The 21652-nt window shown below is 40.4% G+C and overlaps 1 protein-coding gene across 4 annotated transcripts in view; it reads left to right on the top strand.

Moving 5' to 3' along the window:
* Positions 1–21556, top strand: part of LOC106573895 (CREB-regulated transcription coactivator 1) — a 41485-nt gene extending 19929 nt beyond the window's left edge. For 2 of the 4 annotated variants that reach the window (XM_014149327.2, XM_045697290.1), the window contains exons 11-15: positions 12590–12664; positions 15766–15795; positions 15876–15962; positions 16098–16272; positions 16560–21556. In XM_014149327.2, coding sequence (XP_014004802.1) covers positions 12590–12664; positions 15766–15795; positions 15876–15962; positions 16098–16272; positions 16560–16771 — 579 coding nt within the window. In that variant the 3' untranslated portion in view covers positions 16772–21556. The remainder of the gene's footprint in view (positions 1–12589; positions 12665–15765; positions 15796–15875; positions 15963–16097; positions 16273–16559) is intronic. The other 2 variants (XM_014149328.2, XM_014149329.2) reach the window with 2 other exon arrangements.
* The last annotated feature ends 96 nt before the right edge of the window (positions 21557–21652 follow it).

Below are 21652 nucleotides of genomic sequence, written 5' to 3'. Positions count from 1 at the left end.
TGTCCTTGTTAATGCAGACAGAAAAGAGCTCCAACTTCTTAATCATAGCCTCAATTTTGTCCCGCACATTGAATATAGTTGTGGAGAGTCCCTGTAATCCTAGATTCAGGCAAGGAAAAAAATCACCCAGATAGGCCAGTAGCGTGAGAAACTCATCATGCAAGTGGTCAGACAAGTGAAAATTATGGTCAGTAAAGAGAACTTTAAGCTCGTCTCTCAATAAAAAAAAATAAAAAACGTGTCAATACTTTGCCCCTTGATAACCAGCTCACTTCTGCATGTTGTAAAAGCATTACATGGTCACTGCTCATATCATTGCATAATGCAGAAAATACACGAGAGTTCAGGGGCCTTGCTTTTTCACTGTTGTGTCCAAAACGTCTTTCAAGCTGTCAGGCATTCCCTTGGCAGCAAGAGCCTCTTGGTGGATGCTGCAGTGTACCCAAGTGGCGTCGGGAGCAACTGCTTGCACGTGCATTACCACTCCACTATGTCTCCCTGTCATGGCTTTTGCGCCATCAGTCCAGATACCAACACATCTTGACCACCAAAGTCCATTTGATGTGTCAAAGCGGTTTAGTACGCTACAAATATCCTCTCCTGTTATCCTGGTTTCCAGTGGTTTGCAGAAGAGGATGTCTTCCTTAATTGACCCCCAACAAACGTAACGGACATATACCAGGAGCTGTGTCAGGCCCGCCACATCTGTTGACTCATCCAGCTGTAACGCATAAAATTCCCTGGCTTGTATGCCAAGCAGTAATTGTTTCAAAACATCTCCTACCATGTCACTGATGCATCGTGAAACAGTGTTTGATGAAGGCCTTGTCTGAATAGTTTTTTGGGGCCTTTTCCCCCCAGCCATATCCACGGCAGCAGGAAGAATGAAGTCCTCCACAATAGTATGGGGCTTGCCTGTCCTAGCCACTCAGTAGCTCACCATATAAGATGCTTCTAGCCCCTTCTTATTAATGGTATCTGTTGCTTTTATACGTCTTACTACTCAAACAGTCTTAATTCTTGCTCAAACTCCTGTGGCTTGTTTTTCAAATTGGCATGTTTTGTTTCTAAAAACCTGCGCAAGAGTGAAGGTTTCATAGAGTTGTGAGATGGTACTTTTGCACATATAACACACTGTGGCTGAGGAAAGGCATTACTCCCAATATAAGTGAACCCCAAATCAATGTAGTTCTCATCATATTTGCGCCTCTTCGACGGTCCAACGTCACTGTCTGTTGCTCGGTGCTTTCCCAGGTAAGGGGGCAGTAGCTCTTCGGCTGCATCAGATTCACAACTGTCAGTGTCCATGCTAGCTTGGCTAACAACAAATGTAGAATTACTGATGCTAGCATTGGATCTGCTCGTGGAAGCAGAACAACTTGTTGTCGACAGGTGCAGGTGTAGTACTGCTGGTAGTAGCAGTACTACCAGTAGATCTAGTATGTGTCTCCTATGAACGCAGGCCTTACTTTAAGCATTTATCAATTTGAGCAAGCAGAATGAGCAGCAGCCAGGTTTGGCTACTTACGGACCATTAGTGTAATTCCCGCGAGAGAGTAACGGTTAATGTGATTGGATGTTAATTATTTGACTAGGCTACCTGAATTTGACTTATTTCGCTGAACACTAGATGGTTTAATTTTATTTTTGGCAGTGAAACAAGGCTACTCAAGCGAGGGGGAAAAAAACCTAACCCAAATGTATAGACCTGTTGGAAAACATAAATGGACTGTTTGAAAATGTGACCTTTTTTTAAATACAAAAAAAAAAAACAATTTTACATGTGAATCACGTTTTTATTTGGCGTACCCCCGACGGCATTGTGCGTACCCCAGTTTGGGAATACCTGGTCTAGATCATTGTGGTAAGTTCTCGTTTCATTTAAAATAATCAATTTATATCTGGAAATAATGAAATTATATTAGCTAGATAACTCGCTAGCAAGCTATAGCTGCGTACCATAACTTCTGCTTTGTTTAGAGATCAACAGGTAGGGAGGAATTACTTGACCCCGTAAGGTCTCATGTCGCATCTGCGGTGAAAGGTGACAGCTAGAGCATTGTTGTCAGACCATGAGACATCCAGAAAATCGGTCTTATCACAGAATTGTCGTAGTGTCCGAACGGTTTAGCCTACAAACTATTATTTCCTCTCTGTGGAAAGGTGAGACTCACGAACATGTACATGTTTTGCCCTTGGATGTCCACAGGCCTCACAAGACTCGTCTGAAGGTCCCCCGCTACTAGTTGGAAAAAAAGATATGGAGACTGTTTAGTGCCAGAAAGAAGGGGTTAAATACATGTACATGATCTCAGATATAGGACAGACACTTCAGAAAACAAACTTCCTTTAGAGTTTTTTGGGGGGACTGTCGATTGTTCCATGTAGTGAATCTGTTATTCAGTGCGTTTGCATGTGCTAATAGCAGTAAGCCCAAATCATTTATTTTATTACCTTTTTTTATACTTCAAGGTGTTTTCATACAGTCAAAAAATACTTTTCTAGTAATAAGAGTAGGAAAGCGGTCATGGGTTTGGACAATTTAATACACTGCAGTAAATAAAAGCTTGTCAGTCTTGTCCAGTCTACAGAAACCGGTGTGCGCCATAACCAATCATATCTACAGTACCCTCTATGCAAATAGGCCATTGCCATACGAGCCTCTGCCATTCACGTTGAAAGCTAGAAACATTAGAAAGCAGTCGCAAAAGCCACAATACACCTGAATGGTTTCCTGTAAATACCACGGGACTCGTCTTACTTTTTGGGAACTTTACATCTCTCCCTCAGTTGCCTACTGTATGCACATCAGCTACATCAGCTACAACAACCACTTCAACACATGTTAGGGACAGTTTGGTCCAACTCAAGATGTCATAAAAAAATGCACTCCCAAAGGTAAAAAATATTTCTCACATCACCCTCCCCTTGTACTGTAAAATAAATTACACACCCTACCTCATATAGATGAACTCAAATATTATTTACGACCACAAATAACTAACTGTAGCGACCCTGTGAATATCGACTTTGCCAGTTCAACATGCTCTTGAGGCACAGTTGATGACGCGCACGGCTTCGGCCAGAAGATTTAGGGTTCGCCGACCACAATGGACAAGTTCCTCTCCCTGCCTGTCTCATTACACTACGATCAAAGCCAGTTCCAGGCAATGATCAGCTAGGGGAAAATCTGATTTTCAACATTTTGATTATATAATATAAACTCAGCAAAAAAAGAGACGTCCCTTTTTCAGGACCCTGTCTTTCAAAGATAATTTGTAAAAATCAAAATTTCACAGATCTTCATTGTAAAGGGCTTAAACACTGTTTCCCATGCTTGTTCAATGAACCATAAATAAGTAATGAACATGCACCTGTGTAAACGTCATTAAGACACTAACAGCTTATAGACGGTAGGCAATTAAGGTCAGTTATAAAAACTTAGGACACTAAAGAGGCCTTTCTACTGACTGGAAAAACAGCAAAAGAAAGATGCCCAGGGGTCCCTGCTCATCTGCATGAATGTGCCTTAGGCATGCTGCAAGGAGGCATGAGGACTGCAGATGTGGCCAGGGCAATAAATTGCAATGTCCGTACTGTGAGACGCCTAAGACGGGGAGACGGGACGGACAGCTGATTGTTCTGGCAGTGGCAGACCACGTGTAACAACATCTGCACAGGATCGGTACATCCGAACATCACACCTGCGGGACAGGTACAGGATGGAAACAACTGCCCGAGTTACACCAGGAATGCACAATCCCTCCAGTGTTCAGACTGTCCGCAATAGGCTGAGAGAGGCTGGACTGAAGGCTTGTAGGCCTGTTGTAAGGCAGGTCCTCATCAGACATCACCGGCAACAACATTGTCTATGGGCACAAACCCACCGTCGCTGGACCAGACAGGACTGGCAAAAAGTGCTCTTCACTGACGAGTCGCGGTTTTGTCTCACCAGGGGTGATGGTCGGATTCGTGTTTATCGTCGAAGGAATGAGCGTTACACCGAGGCCAGTACTCTGGAGCGGGAACGATTTGGAGGTGGAGGGTCCGTCAAGGTCTGGGGCGGTGTGTCACAGCATCATCGGCCTGAGCTTGTCGTCATTGCAGGCAATCTCAACACTGTGCGTTACAGGGAAGACATCCTCCTCCCTCATGTGGTACCCTTCCTGCAGGCTCATCCTCATCCTCCAGCAAGACAATGCCACCAGCCGTACTGCTCGTTCTGTGCGTGATTTCCTGCAAGACAGGAATGTCAGTGCTCTGCCATGGCCAGCGACGAGCCCGGCTCTCAATCCCATTGAGCACGTCTGGGAGGGCTAGGGCCATTCCCCCCCCCCAACAGAAATGTCTGAGAACTTGCAGGTGCTTTGGTGGAAGAGTGGGGTAATATCTCACAGCAAGAACTGGCACATCTGATGCAGTCCATGAGGAGGAGCTGCACTGCAGTACTTAGTATCTAGTGGGGCCACCAGCTGCATTGACTTTTGATTTTGCCCCCCCCCCTTTTGTTCAGTTTGTCTTTTGTTGAATCTTGTTATGTTCATACAAATATTTACTCATGTTAAGTTTGCTGAAAATAAACGCAGTGGACAGTGAGAGGACGTTTATATATGCAACAACTTTTCCAGCAACATGTTTCTGTGCCAATGCACCACACAACCAATCAAACAAAGCATACCGACTTTGGGCACTTAAATATCATGGTTGGTGTTTTCAACACCACAATATATAGACTCAATCTCGACAAACAGAAAATACGTCCCTCCCTACAGTAACTTGTAGTCCTACCCAGTATCGAAGGCTTGACACATGCATGAGAGCATCCAGCTGTTCCATACGACTGTGTGATCACGCTTTCCGTAGCTGATGTAAGACCTTTTAAACAGGTCAGCATTCACAAGGCCGCAGGGCTAAACGGATTGCTGGGACGTGTACTCAGAGCATGCGCTGACCAACTGGCAAGTGTCCACACTGACATTTTCAACCTTTCCCTGATGAGTCTGTAATACCAACATGTTTTAAGCAGACCACCATAGTCCCTGTGCGTAAGGACACAAAGGTAACCTCCCTAAATGACTACCGACCTGTAGCACTCATGTCTGTAGCCATGAAGTGCTTTGAAAGGCTGGTCATGGCTCACAACACCATTATCCCAGAAACCCTAGACCCACTCCAATTTGCACACCGCCCCAACAGATCCACAGATGATGGAATCTCTCTTGCACTCCACTGCCCTTTCCCACCTGGACAAAAGGAACACCTATGTGAGAATGCTATTCATTGACTACAGCTCAGCGTTCAACACCATAGTGCCCTCAAAGCTCATCACTGAGCTAAGGACCCTGGGACTAAACACCTCCCTCTGCAACTGGATCCTGGACTTCCTGACGGGCTGCCCCCAGGTGGTAAGGGTAGGTAATAACTCGAGGTTGACCGATTTTATGATTTTTCAATACCGATTTATTGGAGGACCAAAAAAAGCAGATACCGATTTAATCGATTTAAAAAAATTTTTTTTTTAATATATATATTTGCAATAATGACAATTACAACAATACTGAATTAACAATTAACCCTGTTTTAACTTAGTATAATATCTATTTATTCTCAAATAAATAATGAAACATGTTCAAATTTGTTTTAAATAATGTAAAAACAGTGTTGGAGAAAAGTAAAAGTGCTATATGTGCCATGTAAAAAAGCAAATGTTTAAGTTCCTTGGTCAGAACATGAAAGCTGGTGGTTCAATATTCCCAGTTAAGAAGTTTTAGGTTGTAGTTATTATAGGAATTATGACGTGTCGACTAATTATTTATACCATTTGTATTTCATATACCTTTTGACTATTGGATGTTTTTATATGCACTTTAGTATTGCCAGCCTAATCTCGAGTTCATAGGCTTGAAGTCATAAACTGCGCTGTGCCTCAAGCATTGCTAAGAGCTGCTTGCAAATGTTGTAAAGTGCTGTTTGAATGAATGCTTACGAGCCTGCTGCTGCCTACCACCGCTCAGTCAGACTGCTCCACGAGCATCAAATATCAAATCATAGACTTAATTATAATAAACACACAGAAATAGCCTTTGGTCATTATTATGGTCAAATCCGGAAACCTATCACTATCATTTCGATAACAAAATGTTTATTCTTTCAGTGAAATACGGAACCATTACGTACGGGTGGCAACCTTAAGTCTAAATATTGCTGTTGCATTGCACAGCCTTCAATGTCATGTCTTAATTATGTAAAATTCTGGCAAATTAATTACGGTTTTTGTTAGGAAGAAACACAGTTCACAACGACCCAGGCGGCCCAAACTGTTGCATATACCCTGAATCTGCTTGCACTAAACGCAAGAGAAGTGACACTTTCCCTAGTTAATATTGCCTGCTAACGTGCATTTATTTAAACTAAAATATGTAGGTTTAAAAAAACATACTTGTGTATTGATTTTAAGAAGGGCATTGATGTTTATGGTTAGGTACATTTTGTGCAACGAATGTGCTTTTTTTCGCGACTGTGCCTTCTGTTAAATCATCACCCGTTTGGTGAAGTTGAATTAGGCTGTGATTCGATGATAAATTAACAAGCACCGCATTGATTATATGCAGCGCAGGACAAGCTAGTTAACTACACATGGTTGATGATCGTACTAGGTTAACTAGTGATTTATGTGAAGATTGATTGGTTTTTTTATATGATAAGTTTAATGCTAGCTAGCAAATTACCTTGGCTCCTTGCACCCACAAGGTCTTTTTGACGCTGCACTCGTGTAATAGGTGGTCAGCCTGCCACGCAGTTTCATCATGGATTGCAATGTAATCGGCATCCAAAAAGGCAGATTAACGATTGTTATGAAAACGTGTAATCGGCCATGCCTGATTAATCGGTCGACCTCTAGTAACATGTCTGCCACGCTGATCCTCAACACGGGGGCCCCTCAGGGATGTGTGCTTAGTCCCTTCCTGTACTCCCTGTTCACTCATGACTGCACAGCCATGCACGTCTCCAACACCAAGTTTACCGATGACACAACAGTAGTAGGCCTGATCACCGACAACAATGAGACCAGCCTATAGGGAGGTCAGACACCTGGCCATTTGGTGCCAGGACAACAGCCTCTCCCTCAACGTGATCAAGACAAAGGAGATAATTGTGGACTACAGGAAAAAGAGGACCGAGCACGCCCCCATTGTCATCGACGGGGCTGTAGTGGAGCAGGTTGAGAGGTTGAAGTTCCTTGGTGTCCACATCACCAACAAACTGACATGGTCCAAACACACCAAGACAATTGTGAAGAGGGCACGACAAAACCTATTCCCCCCCAGGAGACAAAAGATTTGGCATGGGTCTTCAGATCCTCAAGGTTCTACAGCTGCACAATCGAGTGCGTCCTGACTGGTTGCATCACTGCCTGGTATGGCAACTGCTCAGCCTCCAACCACAAGGCATTACAGAGGGTACTGTGGGTACCAGTACGTCAGAGGGTACCAGTACGTCACTGGGGCCAAGCTTCCTGCCATCCAGGACCTCTATACCAGGCGGTGTCAGACTCCAGCCACCCTAGTCATAGACTGTTCTCTCTGCTACCGCACGGCAAGCGGTACCGGAGCGCCAAGTCTAGGTCCAAGAGGATTCTAAACAGTTTCTACACCCCCCCCCCCCAAGACCCTGAAACCGCTGCTGCTTCTCTGTTTATCTATGCATATTCACTTTAATTCTACCTACATGTATATATTACCTCGACAAACCAGTGCCCCCACACATTGACTCTGAACCGGTACCTCCTGTATATACAGTTGAAGTTGGAAGTTTACATATACATTTAAACTCAGTTTTTCACCATTCCTGACATTTAATCCTAGTAAAAATTCCCTGTCTTAGGTCAGTTAGGATCACCACTTTTATTTTATGAATGTGAAATGTCAGAATAATAGTAGTGATTTTATTTCAGCTTTCATTTCTTTCATCACATTCCCAGTGGGTCAGAAGTTTACGTACACTAAATTAGTATTCGGTAGCATTGCCTTTAAATTGTTTAACTTGGGTCAAACGTTTCGGGTAGCCTTCCACAAGCTTCCCGCAATAAGTTGGGTGAATTTTGGCCCATTCCTCCTGACAGAGCTGGTGTAACTGAGTCAGGTTTGTAGGCCTCCTTACTCGCACACACATTTTCAATACTGCCCACAAATTTTCTATAGGATTGAGGTCAGGGCTTTGTTATGGCTACTCCAATGCCTTGTCTTTGTTGTCCTTAAGCAATTTTGACACAACTTTGGAAGTATGCTTGGGGTCATTGTCCATTTGGAAGACCCATTTGCGACCAAGCTTTAACTTCCTGACTGATGTCTTGATGTTGCTTCAATATATCCACATAATTTCCCTACCTCCATGATGCCATCTATTTTGTGAAGTGCACCAATCCCTCCTGCAGCAAAGCACCACCACAACATATGATGCTGCCACCCCTGTGCTTCACGGTTGGGATGGTGTTCTTCGGCTTGCAAGCCTCCCCCTTTTTCCTCCAAACATAACGATGGTCATTATGGCCAAACAATTCTAATTTTGTTTCATCAGACCAGAGGACATTTCTCCAAAAAGTATGATCTTTGTTCCCATGTGCAGTTGCAAACTGTAGTCTGGCTTTTTTATGGCGGTTTTGGAGCAGTGGCTTCTTCCTTGCTGAGCGACCTTCCAGGTTATGTTGATATAGGACTTGTTTTACTGTGGATATAGATACTTTTACACCTGTTTCCTCCAGCATCTTCACAAGTTCCTTTGCTGTTCTGGGATTGATTTGCACTTTTCGCAACAAAGTACATTCATCTCTAGGAGACAGAACGAGTCTCCTTCCTGAGCGGTATGACGGCTGCGTGGTCCCATGGTGTTTACACTTGCGTACTATTGTTTGTACTTGGAAATTGCTCCCAAGGATGACCCAGACTTGTGGAGGTCTACAATATTTTTTTATTCTGAGGTCTTGGCTGATTTCTTTTGATTTTCGTATGATGTCAAGCAAAGAGGCACTGAGTTTGAAGGTAGGCCTTGAAATACATCCACAGGTACACCTCCAATTGACTCAAATTATGTCAATTAGCCTATCAGAAGCTTCTAAAGCCATGACATTTTCTGGAATTTTCAAAGCTGTTTAAAGGCGGTCAACTTAGTGGGTGGTGAAAGTGCAAGGTGATGAGCTTGATGCTCCTTTCAATACATACTGAGGGTCTTATGTGACAATGATGCTTGGCTGCCGTTAGACAAATAAAAATGATCTAGTAGGCTTTAACTGCGCTGTATCTGCGAGCTGTTGGCTAGAATGGGCACAGTCACTATACCTACACAACATTTTGTGGTAAAACCATCAGTTCGTCTAGAGTTGAAAATGAGATGGAAACCCATTTAACTTGTATTCTTAGTCAGTACATGGGAATTTAACCGTGAAAGTTGTGCACTATGTATTTAATTAAAACATTTAACTAGGCATGTCAGTTAAGAACAAATTTGTATTTACAATGACGGCCTACCAGGGAACAGTGGCTTAACTGCTTTGTTCAGGGACAGAACGACAGATTTTTACCTTGTCAGCTCAGGGATTCAATCTAACAACCCTCCGGTTACTGGTCCATCGCTGTAACCACTAGGCAACCTGCCGCCCCAACATAATGGTTCACCAGCAGCACCAAACATCAACAGAATACTTGAAGCTACAGCCCAGCCAAAAAAACGTTGTAAAAACTCCCTCACACTCATTTGGAGGTCAAGCATTTTTTTGTGTCTGTAGCTACAGTATGTTATTGTATATGTATTTATAAAAAAGAAAAAGGGACCATAATGGGAATAAGTCTGACTTTATTATGCAATCCCAGTGACTAGTGATTGAAAGCTTTTTATTTGTCAGTTAAAAATAGACAATCTGTCAAGCGGACATTTCACGAATGGAAAGAGACATCTGTTACATAACACGAAAAAGTAGACTGACATTCGGAAACAAATAAAATTGGATTTGACTATTTGTCACATTTCACCGTACAGTGAAATAAATGCTTACTTTTAAAAGCCCTTAACCAACAATGCTTTAAGAAGTTAAGAAAAAATGTGTTAAGTAACATTTTTTAAATAGAAGTAACCAATAATTAAAGAGCAGCAGTAAAATAACAGTAGCGAGGCTAAAGTTGAAGTCGGAAGTTTACATACACTTAGGTTGGAGTCATTAAAACTAGTTTTTAAACCACTCCACAAATTTCTTGTTAACAAACTATAGATTTGGCAAGTCAGTTAGGACATCTACTTTGTGCATGACAAGTCATTTTCCAACAATTGTTTACAGACAGATTATTTCACTTATAATTCAATGTATCACAATTCCAGTGGGTCAGAAGTTTACATGCAGTGAAGTTCATCATATTTCATCTGTAGCCTAATAAACTGCATGCTTTCTCATGTCTTGACCTTTTTTATCCGACATGAACTTTACTCGCATGAAATGTTTGGATGGAATTATGTTTTGGACAGACGTGCGCATGTATACAGGTAACTTTTGAAGTAGCCTAATCAGATGAACATTGTGATTGATTGGTTGTGGTTATGCCACATATAAATACATTTTTTTTTTAAAGTGAAATGGTAAATATTTTGGGTATATTGAAGTGTTAGGTTCTAGGTGCATGAGGAATAGCGGCCATGAGGAATAACTGGGCCAGCCGGAAGCATGTGGGGCCACATTATTATAGGACGACTTGGGAGAGTGAGGATCTGCAACAGGACATCTCCATATCAGAAGAAACAATACAGCCAGATAGGCCTACTGCTGTGCCTTTCTAGACCTTGTTAAACTGTTGAGTAAACCCACAACTCATCCAAATGGAATGAAACATTCACATCACAGGGCTTTTGCGCCGTTATTCAAATAACATTTTCACTGTAGCCTTGAGTAGAATTTTGTACTATTGAAAACAATAATGTAATTATTCATTGTGTTGTAGGCTAGTCTAGGTAGGAGAATTGTATTGTCCCTAAATAAGATCAATAGTGGAGCATTTGAGGTGTGTCTCATGTCTTCACTGTTCTTTCATGCGCAATGATGCAACTGACCTCCCCGCTGAGTATCAGCTATTCCTATTTGTTTTTGTGGATTGCTTGTTAGCCTATTGCAGATCTGGACAAAGTATCCACCTACCACTATTGTCAATATGAATGGTGGCTAGAGGGCAGGGTATGTAGACTATATTGACCTGTGGTATAGTAAAAGTTAGTGTGTGGAAAAGCGTAGGGGAGGAGCGTGCAAGGAGATGAGGAAATTTGGCAAGGATGGAAGACCCAAAGTAAAAGCTGAAAAAGAGCAAATGTGAACCAGGGGGGAAAAAAATGCACTACCCTCCCATGTGCTATATATATAAAAAAATTATATATATATATATAATTTTTTTTAAACACAATCCTCCCCGAAGGCAATAAAATCATTTGGACAACCTTCTCCTATTTTAGACCATAAAACCCTCTAAATATGTTGGCAGTCAGAATTTCACCGGTACTGCTGCAGCCTGCCTGCCAGCTGCCAATGCCTGCTTCTGTCCCCAAGTTTTTTGACCGCTGAATGGGATTTACAGCTAGCTTGCCTGCCGATTTGTTTTTTTTTTTCTTGTTTTTTTTTCTCATATATATATATATATATATATATATATATATATATATATATATATATATATATATATATATATATATATATATATATATTATTTTTTGGAACATCCCAAATGTATACGAGACTAACATATGCTAACTGTAGATAAATCGTTCAAGTTCAGTACAGTTAGCAATAAATGTGACTCACTTAGCTAACTGAACAAATACAATCCTTTTGCTGTACCCACCAAATCTGCTAACAGATGGGGGGGGGGTCATTCTACTCATCCAGACTATATTCAAAATAAATAAATAAATAAATACATATTAGTTAAGCTAGCCTATTAGCCACGTTATGACTTGATCATTGCCTTTTCTAGTTTGATGGTTTTGAGATTCCCTGTCTTTTTGTCCAAAATATTGAGTGAGTGCCAACTGAATGGCAGGCAGCAAATAATGTAGCTTGCCAGCTGTGATTTACAACCAAACAGCAGTATTTAGTGGACTACCAAGCAATGTATTGGGGCATTCATCTATTCTGCCAACAATGTCAGACTATAAGCAATGGAATTTTGAATCAAATAGAGACTATTTTTAAAACCTCTTAGGAAGTTGGTGAATTTGATATTTTGGGCTGAGTTTTTTTTCATACAGTATCTGCAAAGTAGCTAAAATGGTGTCATTTGCACTTTAAGATCTGTGCAGTCTCTTTACACAAGTTTCTTCTGTTGGATAGAGTTTCCTGCTTGTTGATACCTTGACTGTTTATACCCAGTGAAATTCTAGCTCCAGCAAAGTTTGGTTCATTGGTCCCCTTCAGCAAGGGCTGATGTTTTTTTGGGGAGTGAACTGGTCTGTGATTTAGATGGTGTAAGAGCCCACCTTAGACTCTCCTTGGGCCCTTTCTGAGTGCTCTGTGTCTAGGATTATGGAACTCTGCACCGGTTAACACTCTTCCCTCCAACAGTACCGCAATCAGACTGGCTCTCCAGCCAATCAGTCTCCAACCTCCCCAGTCTCCAATCAAGGCTTCTCGCCTCAAGTAAGGGCGAAACCACCAAGATGCTTTGTTGGGGAGGGCTATAATTGGTCTAGCTGCTGCTCATCCCAGCCTCTCGCTCCCCTCCATGGTGTCAGCAATCCCACCCCCATCTCCTCTCCTCCAGACCACTGCTCGCTGTCTGCTTATCATATTGGCTCAGGTCTTTGAGTGTTGTCGCATAGCAGCTTTTTTGTGTTTTTGCTTGAACCCAATATACACTGGGTGTACAAAACATTAAGAACACCTTCCTAATATTGAGTTGCACCACCCACCTCTACAAGGTGTCAAGCATTCCACAGGGATGCTGGCCCATGTTAACTCCAATGCTTCCCACTGTTGTCAAGTTGGCTGGATGTCATTTGGGTGGTGGACCATTCTTGATACACATGGGAAACTGTTGAGAGTGAAAAACCCAGCAGCATTGAAGTTCTTGACACACTGGTGCGCCTGGCACCTTCTACCATACCCTGTTCAAAGACATTTCAATCTTTTGTCTTGCCCATTCTCCCTTTTGAATGGCACACATACACTATCCGTGTCTCAAGGCTTTAAAATCCTTCTACACTGTTATGAAGTGGATTTAACAAGTGACATCAATAAGGGATCATGGCTTTCACCTGGATGCACCTGGTCAGTCTAATTCATGGAAAGAGCAGGTGTCCTTAATGATTTGTACACTAAGTGCATGTCCTGTGTATATGCAGCACCTACATAGAACCTTAATTATGATCATTTTTAGTTAGTCCAACACGTTGATAGCAGCTTTGGTTGTTTCCTGTTTTACGTGGCCTTGTTTCCAGCATATTTTACAAAAAAGTGTCAGAGGTTTGGGAAATAGGTTTGAACTCTTTCTAGTTCTGTTCCTCTGAAAGTGTTTGATTCCATGTAGTGTAGCTAGCTGTAATAATGTAATCTTCCACAAACTTATTGTGCTGATTTTTTTATTTATTTTTTAATCTTCTATTGTGTTACTGAATGCCAAAGTTTGGTGTGTTTTATATTGGTGAACTTTGGCAATTAATATATGCTTAGAAAGTGGATACATCACAAAATGTGCCAAATGGTACAGTGAGGGGGAAAAAGTATTTGATTTTGTACGTTTGCCCACTGACAAAGAAATGATCAGTCTATATATTTGAACATTGAGAGACAGAATAACAAAAATCCAGAAAAAAGCATGTCAGAAATATTATAAATTGATTTGCATTTTAATGAGTGAAATAAGTATTTGACCCCTCTGCAAAACATGACTTAGTACTTGGTGGCAAAACCCTTGTTGGCAATCAGAGGTCAGACATTTCTTGTAGTTGGCCACCAGGTTTGCACACATCTCAGGAGGGATTTTGTCCCACTCCTCTTTGCAGATCTTCTCCAAGTCATTAAGGTTTCGAGGCTGACGTTTGGCAACTCGAACCTTCTGCTCCCTCCACATATTTTCTATGGGATTAAGGTCTGGAGACTGGCTAGGCCACTCCAGGACCTTAATGTGCTTCTTCTTGAGCCGCTCCTTTGTTGCCTTGGCTGTGTGTTTTGGGTCATTGTCATGCTGGAATACCCATCCACGACCCATTTTCAATGCCCTGGCTGAGGGAAGGAGGTTCTCACCCAAGATTTGATGGTACATGGCCCCGTCCATCGTCCCTTTGATGCGGTGAAGTTGTCCTGTCCCCTTAGCAGAAAAACACCCCCAAAGCATAATGTTTCCACCTCCATGTTTGACGGTGGGGATGGTGTTCTTGGGGTCATAGGCAGCATTCCTCCTCCTCCAAACACACGGCGAGTTGAGTTGATGCCAAAGAGCTCCATTTTGGTCTCATCTGACCACAACACTTTCACCAGTTGTCCTCTGAATCATTTAGATGTTCATTGGCAAACTTCAGACGGGCATGTATATGTGCTTTCTTGAGCAGGGGGACCTTGCGGGCGCTGCAGGATTTCAGTCCTTCATGGCGTAGTGTTACCAATTGTTTAGTTTTCTTGGTGACTATGGTCCCAGCTGCCTTGAGATCATTGACAAGATCCTCCCGTGTCGTTCTGGGCTGATTCCTCACCGTTCTCATGATCATAGCAACTCCACAAGGTGAGATCTTGCATGGAGCCCCAGGCCGAGGGAGATTGACAGTTCTTTTGTGTTTCTTCCATTTGTGAATAATCACACCAACTGTTGTCAACTTCTCACCAAGCTGCTTGGCGATGGTGTTGTAGCCCATTCCAGCCTTGTGTAGGTCTACAATCTTGTCCCTGACATCCTTGGAGAGCTCTTTGGTCTTGGCCCTGGTGGAGAGTTTGGAATCTGATTGCTTCTGTGGACAGGTCTTTTATACAGGTAACAAACTGAGATTATGAGCACTCCCTTTAAGAGTGTGCTCCTAATCTCAGCTCGATACCTGTATAAAAGACACCTGGGAGCCAGAAATCTTTCTGATTTGAGAGGGGGTCAAATAGTTATTTCCCTCATTAAAATGCAAATCAATTTCTAATATTTTTGACATTTTTTGTTGTTATTCTGTCTCTCACTGTTCAAATAAACCTACCATTAAAATGATAGACTGATCGTTTCTTTGTCAGTGGGCAAACGTACAAAATCAGCAGGGAATCAAATACTTTTTTCCCTCACTTTAAATAGTACTGCACCTAGTCAGTTTAAGGCATGAAACAGCATTGCAGTTGCTAGTAGAGAAACTGCAGAAGCCAATTAACCTCACCCCACAGTAAGCCAAGTTAGCTACTGTAGCTAGCCAAAGTCATTTGCATTTATTTGCTGTCGTTAGTTAGTGCTACACCATTGTTTTGCTAGCTTACAATGTCATCCCTCTAAAAATGGCGATTGTGACATTTCTATATTCTAAATGAAGGCCTATTGCTCCAGATTTTTATAATGTTAGGGTTCACATCTTACTGATGAAACATTTATGTGGATGTGGCTCTTATGAATCATGCTGTGTCTGGTAATTTTGGGCCTGAATAGGCATTATGAAGTGTTATGAGATGCTGCTGTTTGTGCCATCATGAACAGCCATATACCTAACGGTAATTGAATGGCTTGTGAATTGCCTTTTGTGATGTCTCATGACTGTAATGTTCCCTTATTTATCCCTCAGATACCCAAGAAAAGGCTTTACCCATTGACTGTAAGTCTATTAGTTTCCATAACCCTTTTTTTTTTAAATATTTTTTTTTACTTTAATCAGATGTCAAATGTCTCTTTCAGCACATTCCAATGGTGGGCAGTATATTTGGGGATTCTTTCTACGACCAGCAGCTAACATCAAGGCAGACCAACGCTCTCTCCCATCAGGTGACTTAACCCACACCAAACTAGGCCATGAATTATTTCACAGCCACTACATCCCCACGTATTACAACTTGTGCCTGATCTCTGTGTTCTATTCCCTATTTTGACCTATTACATGGTTTTTTTCCACTTGCTTAGCTCGAGCAGTTCAATATGATTGAGAACCCGATCAGCTCCAATAGCCTGTACAGCCAGTGCTCCACCCTCAACTATACACAAGCAGCTATGATGGGCCTCACAGGGAGCAGCCTGCACCACTCCCAGCCGTTGGGCTACGGTAGCCATGGCAACATCCCAAACATCATCCTCACAGGTACTGAGCAGCAGCTGAGTCGATTAGAGAGCCTGTCATGTAATTCAACTTAGTCGGGCACTGTACACACCTATTCAAGTTATTTGTTCATCCTGGCTTGATTAGTCAATTGTTTTATGAAGTTTGGCCAGTATGAGTAAAACGTGTTATGTAAGATTAATTGTATTTAGTGTCTCTTGTTACAGATTCTTTGGGTGAAGACTGTTACTTAATGTAATACTGTTAATTAACTAGCAGCTGCTTTGATTTAACGAATCTCAAATGTTTCCCTAATTGTTGCGTTTTAGTGACAGGCGAGTCTCCACCCAGCCTCTCTAAGGAGTTAACCAACTCACTGGCCGGCGTCGGAGATGTCAGCTTCGACACGGACTCTCAGTTCCCATTGGACGAGCTGAAGATTGACCCCCTCACCCTGGACGGACTGCACATGCTCAATGACCCCGACATGGTTCTGGCCGACACTGCCACTGAGGACACGTTCAGGATGGATAGGCTGTAATACAGAATGCTGTAAGTGGCCAACAACAAAAAAGAACCCTAGGAAGAAAGGGAAACCAGGCATGGCAGGGTGAATCATCTACGCAGTTGCATGGCCATTCAGCTATTCAACCTCGCACTCACCCTCAAGTCCTTTGAAATGATGAGCCACCAAAACCCATTGTGGAGAAGGACATGCAATGGCTTGTTAGGGTCAGGAATGGAATTGCTGTAATTTCCAATGAGATTGTTGGTTGGTCAGAGCTTTGCTAGCTTGCTGCGTTATCTATAATTACTTACCACATATCCCAGTGTCACACTGATAACAGATCGTATATCTCCTTTTGATTTTCTTTGCTTTTTTTCTTTTTCTACAAATCTACATGCATTTAAAAAGCGAGAAGCCACTAGGAAGGTGAGCTGCACCATACCTATTATCATTCCTTACCAACCATACAAGCTTTATACTTCACACTCAAAGCTTTATTTTTATTGACAACCAAATGTTAATGTTTGCGTTATGCGTATGTTGGATTATGTTCTGTTTAAATGTGTTTTTATTTATTAAAATATTTATTACTTCAGTTGAATGTATTTTTTTGTTGCATTTCAAAATGTGTTTGAGTTCGAAGCCAAAATGTCTCTGCTCTAACTGTATTGTGCAAACTACACTGATTATGTATCTATTAATTTAAGTTACATATTTATGTATTAAGCTGCTCTGTTAAACTTAAGGAGTACAAATCCTCCCCATGTTTGCTCTTACGGTTGCCAGTTGCTACGACATCTCGCTAGATAGAATCAGATAAGGCCTCTTAAAATATAGGATAGGATCTGCAATTGTTTTCATCACTTAGAATTGTGTTTTCATCACTTACATGGGCCGCAATCGTTGTTTCGTCTTGTGCCAATGCTGTTTTTAAATGTATCATAATTAATGAAAAGCATATACAACAGATGCTTATATTTAGCTGCTCATAAGCTTAAACATAGAAAATGCAAATACCCAAACTAGATGGCCATAATTCTCCTTTGCTCTTTGAACATGTATATCCAGATTGAATGCCTCCTGAAAATCTGAAGGATACAAACTCCTCAGAAACCTGTTGAACTTGTCACTGTGAGATCACCTGATTTTGCCTTACATATTGAGTATTATACTGTTTTTAAGTGTAACTAATGTGACAGTGTATTTTCTTAACTTCTCGTAACATTTTCTTGTATTTGAGAGGAATTTTAAATCCTAGTCAGTGACAATATTTGTGGTTATGTAGTGTAAAGTTTGACATCACTGTACTGTATTTTGTACTGGTACACTTTCTAGATGAGTTGTGGGTGTTTTGTAAAAAAGGAAATGTTGATTTCAAATTTGTGATGGAGAGTGCAAATATGGGGAGGCTTTCTTCTCCTTAAAGGGAAACTTACAAACGCAAATACAATTATTTTGGTAGACAATTGTTATGATAAAATAACAATTATTTATAATTAATATTTGGTTCTTCCCTCCAGATTAGTGGCTGGTAGAAAACTATTTGAACCATTCCATTTTATGCACATAGCAAAATGAGTCCTAAAACACATGTAGAACTTTGCAAAATTGGTTAAAAAGGGCAGAACTTTTGTCTATATGCTAACTTGTAGAGTTGAAATACTTTAACTTTTTATTTTACTCCATCTTCCCCTCTGTTTCATATTCTGACATTTCTGTTTTGAAAACTAATATAGTGAGATGGAAGTAAGTGAAGAGCAACTTGGCTAAATTGGATGTTTCCTTCTATGGGCTGAGAATATGTCAACCATTTATTTGTTTGGTAAAGAACACAATATTCAATTTTTTTGTTTTTCTCTTAACCTTTGACATTTTTATACTGTAGCTATGTTTGATCATGTTTCTACTGTACAGTGAATTGTGTGTGTGTGTATATACAGAAAATGTAAATGTTAATTTATTTACCTAAATCCCAATGTGGGAAGAGGCATAGTTCCCCAACTATAAACTTAATGATAAGTACAAATATATATTTGAGAGAATATTTGATTCTTACACAAATCAGAAATGAGAAATCATACCATTGCATCACTAGAATATATAGAAATGCATCGTTATACAAAAAACTGTTTGAGCCAAACTGCAATACGCCAGTATGCTACTTTCTTACAGTGCCATCCAGATTAATTCTCTGCAAATAATTTTTGTTCATTTTTGTTTCTCAACATTTTCCAAAATGTCCATTCTGATATCCTGTACATAGGCTATAGCTGAAACAAAATGACCGCATGACAAAAATGGAAGTGTACCTCAGAAAAAACCCTTCAAATCAAATGTTTGGTCACACATATTTAGCAATGTTATTGCGGGTGTAGCGAAATGCTCATTTTCTATGCAGGTTTGATTTAAATTGCACTCTGCAATGTAGTAAAAACAGAACACCCCATCAAATTATGCATGTGTCAGTTGTTCCTAATGATTCACATAAATGGTTACTTTTCAGATGACTGTGTTGCCTCCATTTATGCATAATGCTAGCTCATTGCGGAAATAAGAATGTATTTGTGTAACGTCTTGGAATTTCTGTTTCACCAAGTGACAAAAGCATTTTTCTTGAATATCTCTTACTAACATCGATTTGTTGTTCAATTGAATTGGCTGTTACTTGCTTTTGAACCTAGTTCTTCACTGTAGCACTTCATTGTGGGTTTTAAATAGTTGTTCTTGTAAGGCGAACCTATTCTGAATCCCATCTTCATAACACAGACGTTTTTTAAAAGTGGTAGTTCACTCCTTAGATTGAAGATTTCATCTCAAAGTTGTCTGTTGAGATGAAACCATTTCAAAAAGCGGGTTGATGAGTTAAGGAGCCAACTTCTTTCAAATTCTTAATCAACTTTGAATTTCCTGATCCAGAAAAAGTTTTCTAGCCTAATCAGAAACCATGGCAACAAATCCTCCAACTCCAACCGGCTTCATTGCAGGATAACTCAACTTATATCTTGAACTTGGAAATTCACATTGTCGTGTTCTCAAATAATCAAATCAAAACAATGGATGTGGATAAAAGCTGAATAGTTGATGTGATTTATAGCATGCATATTGTAATTAGTTTGATGCAACTTTTTGTCTTCAAATGACCACCCAAATTACTGAGCTACAAGTGTAAACTGAAAGGAAAAAATTATGGAATCCGATGGTGTGCATCTTTTCCATTCCTTTAAGACTGAGGCACACTGAATAGCTAGAGCTACAGAACGTTAGGCTTGGGCCATGGACTCCTCTTGACATTAGACCACAATATAACATCTTCTGACAAATTTAGACTTTGTAGTGAACTGTCACTTTAATGGCCTGGCAAGATTAAAAACAAAACTAGTTTCTCAAGCTACTTAAATATGGCGCTTACAGTTGTAGTCAAACTTGGCACTGTTCACTGTTGGTTTTCAAGTGTATTTGTTTGATTTACAACTGCACATGACCAAGAGAGAGAATTAAATTTAGATTTTCAACTTAAGTAAAAAATTATTGAATTATTCAAAATTCAAATGAATTTGGTTGGAGGCAAGTGATTCTCTTTTACTGTGTAATTTCTCACCTGTGGTAAGTTGCAGGTGCCTACAGGGTAAAAATAGCCATTCAAACAATTCTGAAAAGAGAACATTCTACTCCATTGCACTCAATTGTAAAGTGCCTATATATTTCACTGAACTCTGTATTTGCAGTAAAACTTGACTGTCGAGAGCTTACTGTCAGTTGCATGACATGACAGATGTTATATGTAGTCCCTATTGCTGATGCGGGTTTATTGAAAATGATTCAGCACTATCATGTTGACTTCAACAGTATGCGTATGATCTATGGCTAGCTAGCTAACATAAATTGAGGCATGTTTTGAAATCAATTCTAAACAGATATCAGTTACTGTGATTGCATACAGTAAGACATATTCTATGTAAGGTTTAACAAACATGTTTATTGTATTGTATGTGTTCTTATTCTGTTGCTTTCTCACTTTATGGTCACCTGCCTTGTGAATGTGAACAGTGACTGTTCTGTCAATGCTGACTGTTTTACCCCAAATTCGAAGAAAGCGTATAATGTATATTCTTTTCTTTTTGTAAAGCCGGTAATTTTAAATGCGACTTGAAAGCATATTCCTTATTTTGGGATGCAAAACCAGAAAGGGCTTATTCCAATGCAGCTTGTTTTCCCATCATGTTAAAAAAACGAAATTGCACTCGATGTATACTTACTTGTCGATCAATGTACCATACTGCTCTGCATATGCATGGGAAGTGGAAATCTAATAAGGTGATGTGGACTCCTGTGTTGACAGTAGTTATTGAAATAAACTGACTGAAGTGAGAATGTTCTCTCACTAAGTATACTGTCACTGCCTGAGTACCTGTCACCACAAATTCCCTCAACTAATAAGGTAAACATTGACCAATTGCAAAGGAACTTAATCTCAAGTGATTGAAGAATTCTGTTTTGTTACCCATACTTTAAATGTATTAGTATGAATCCATATAATTGCCTCTAGAACAGTTGAAGTTGGAAAACCTAAAATGACGCTTTTGGCAAGTATTTCCAGTTTTAATGTAAAGAAAATCTCTTCTTGGTCAGCTTTAAGTGGGTATCACATATTTAACCATTGTCCTGTAAATCATATTCTGAGATGTAGTATTTCTTTGTTGCTATGTGAAACTACGTATGTGGCCCATTTGTAAGATGAAACTTGAATGTGGGTGGCATCTTTTTCCTGTACATAGTCTCGATATAAAATAAAACAAATTTTCACCAAGGTTTACTAAATGTGTGACATTTGAACTATCTATATATCATATTGTCCTTGTTCTGTTATTTATATTTTGTAATCTGTATTTCTGTATGTGTTAAAAAAAAGTGGAA

The sequence above is a fragment of the Salmo salar genome, chromosome ssa16 (genome assembly GCF_905237065.1).
Source record: "Salmo salar chromosome ssa16, Ssal_v3.1, whole genome shotgun sequence".
NCBI lineage: Eukaryota > Metazoa > Chordata > Actinopteri > Salmoniformes > Salmonidae > Salmo > Salmo salar.
The sequence above is the reverse complement of the archived record's forward strand: the minus strand, read 5'-3'. Positions and strand labels throughout refer to the sequence as shown.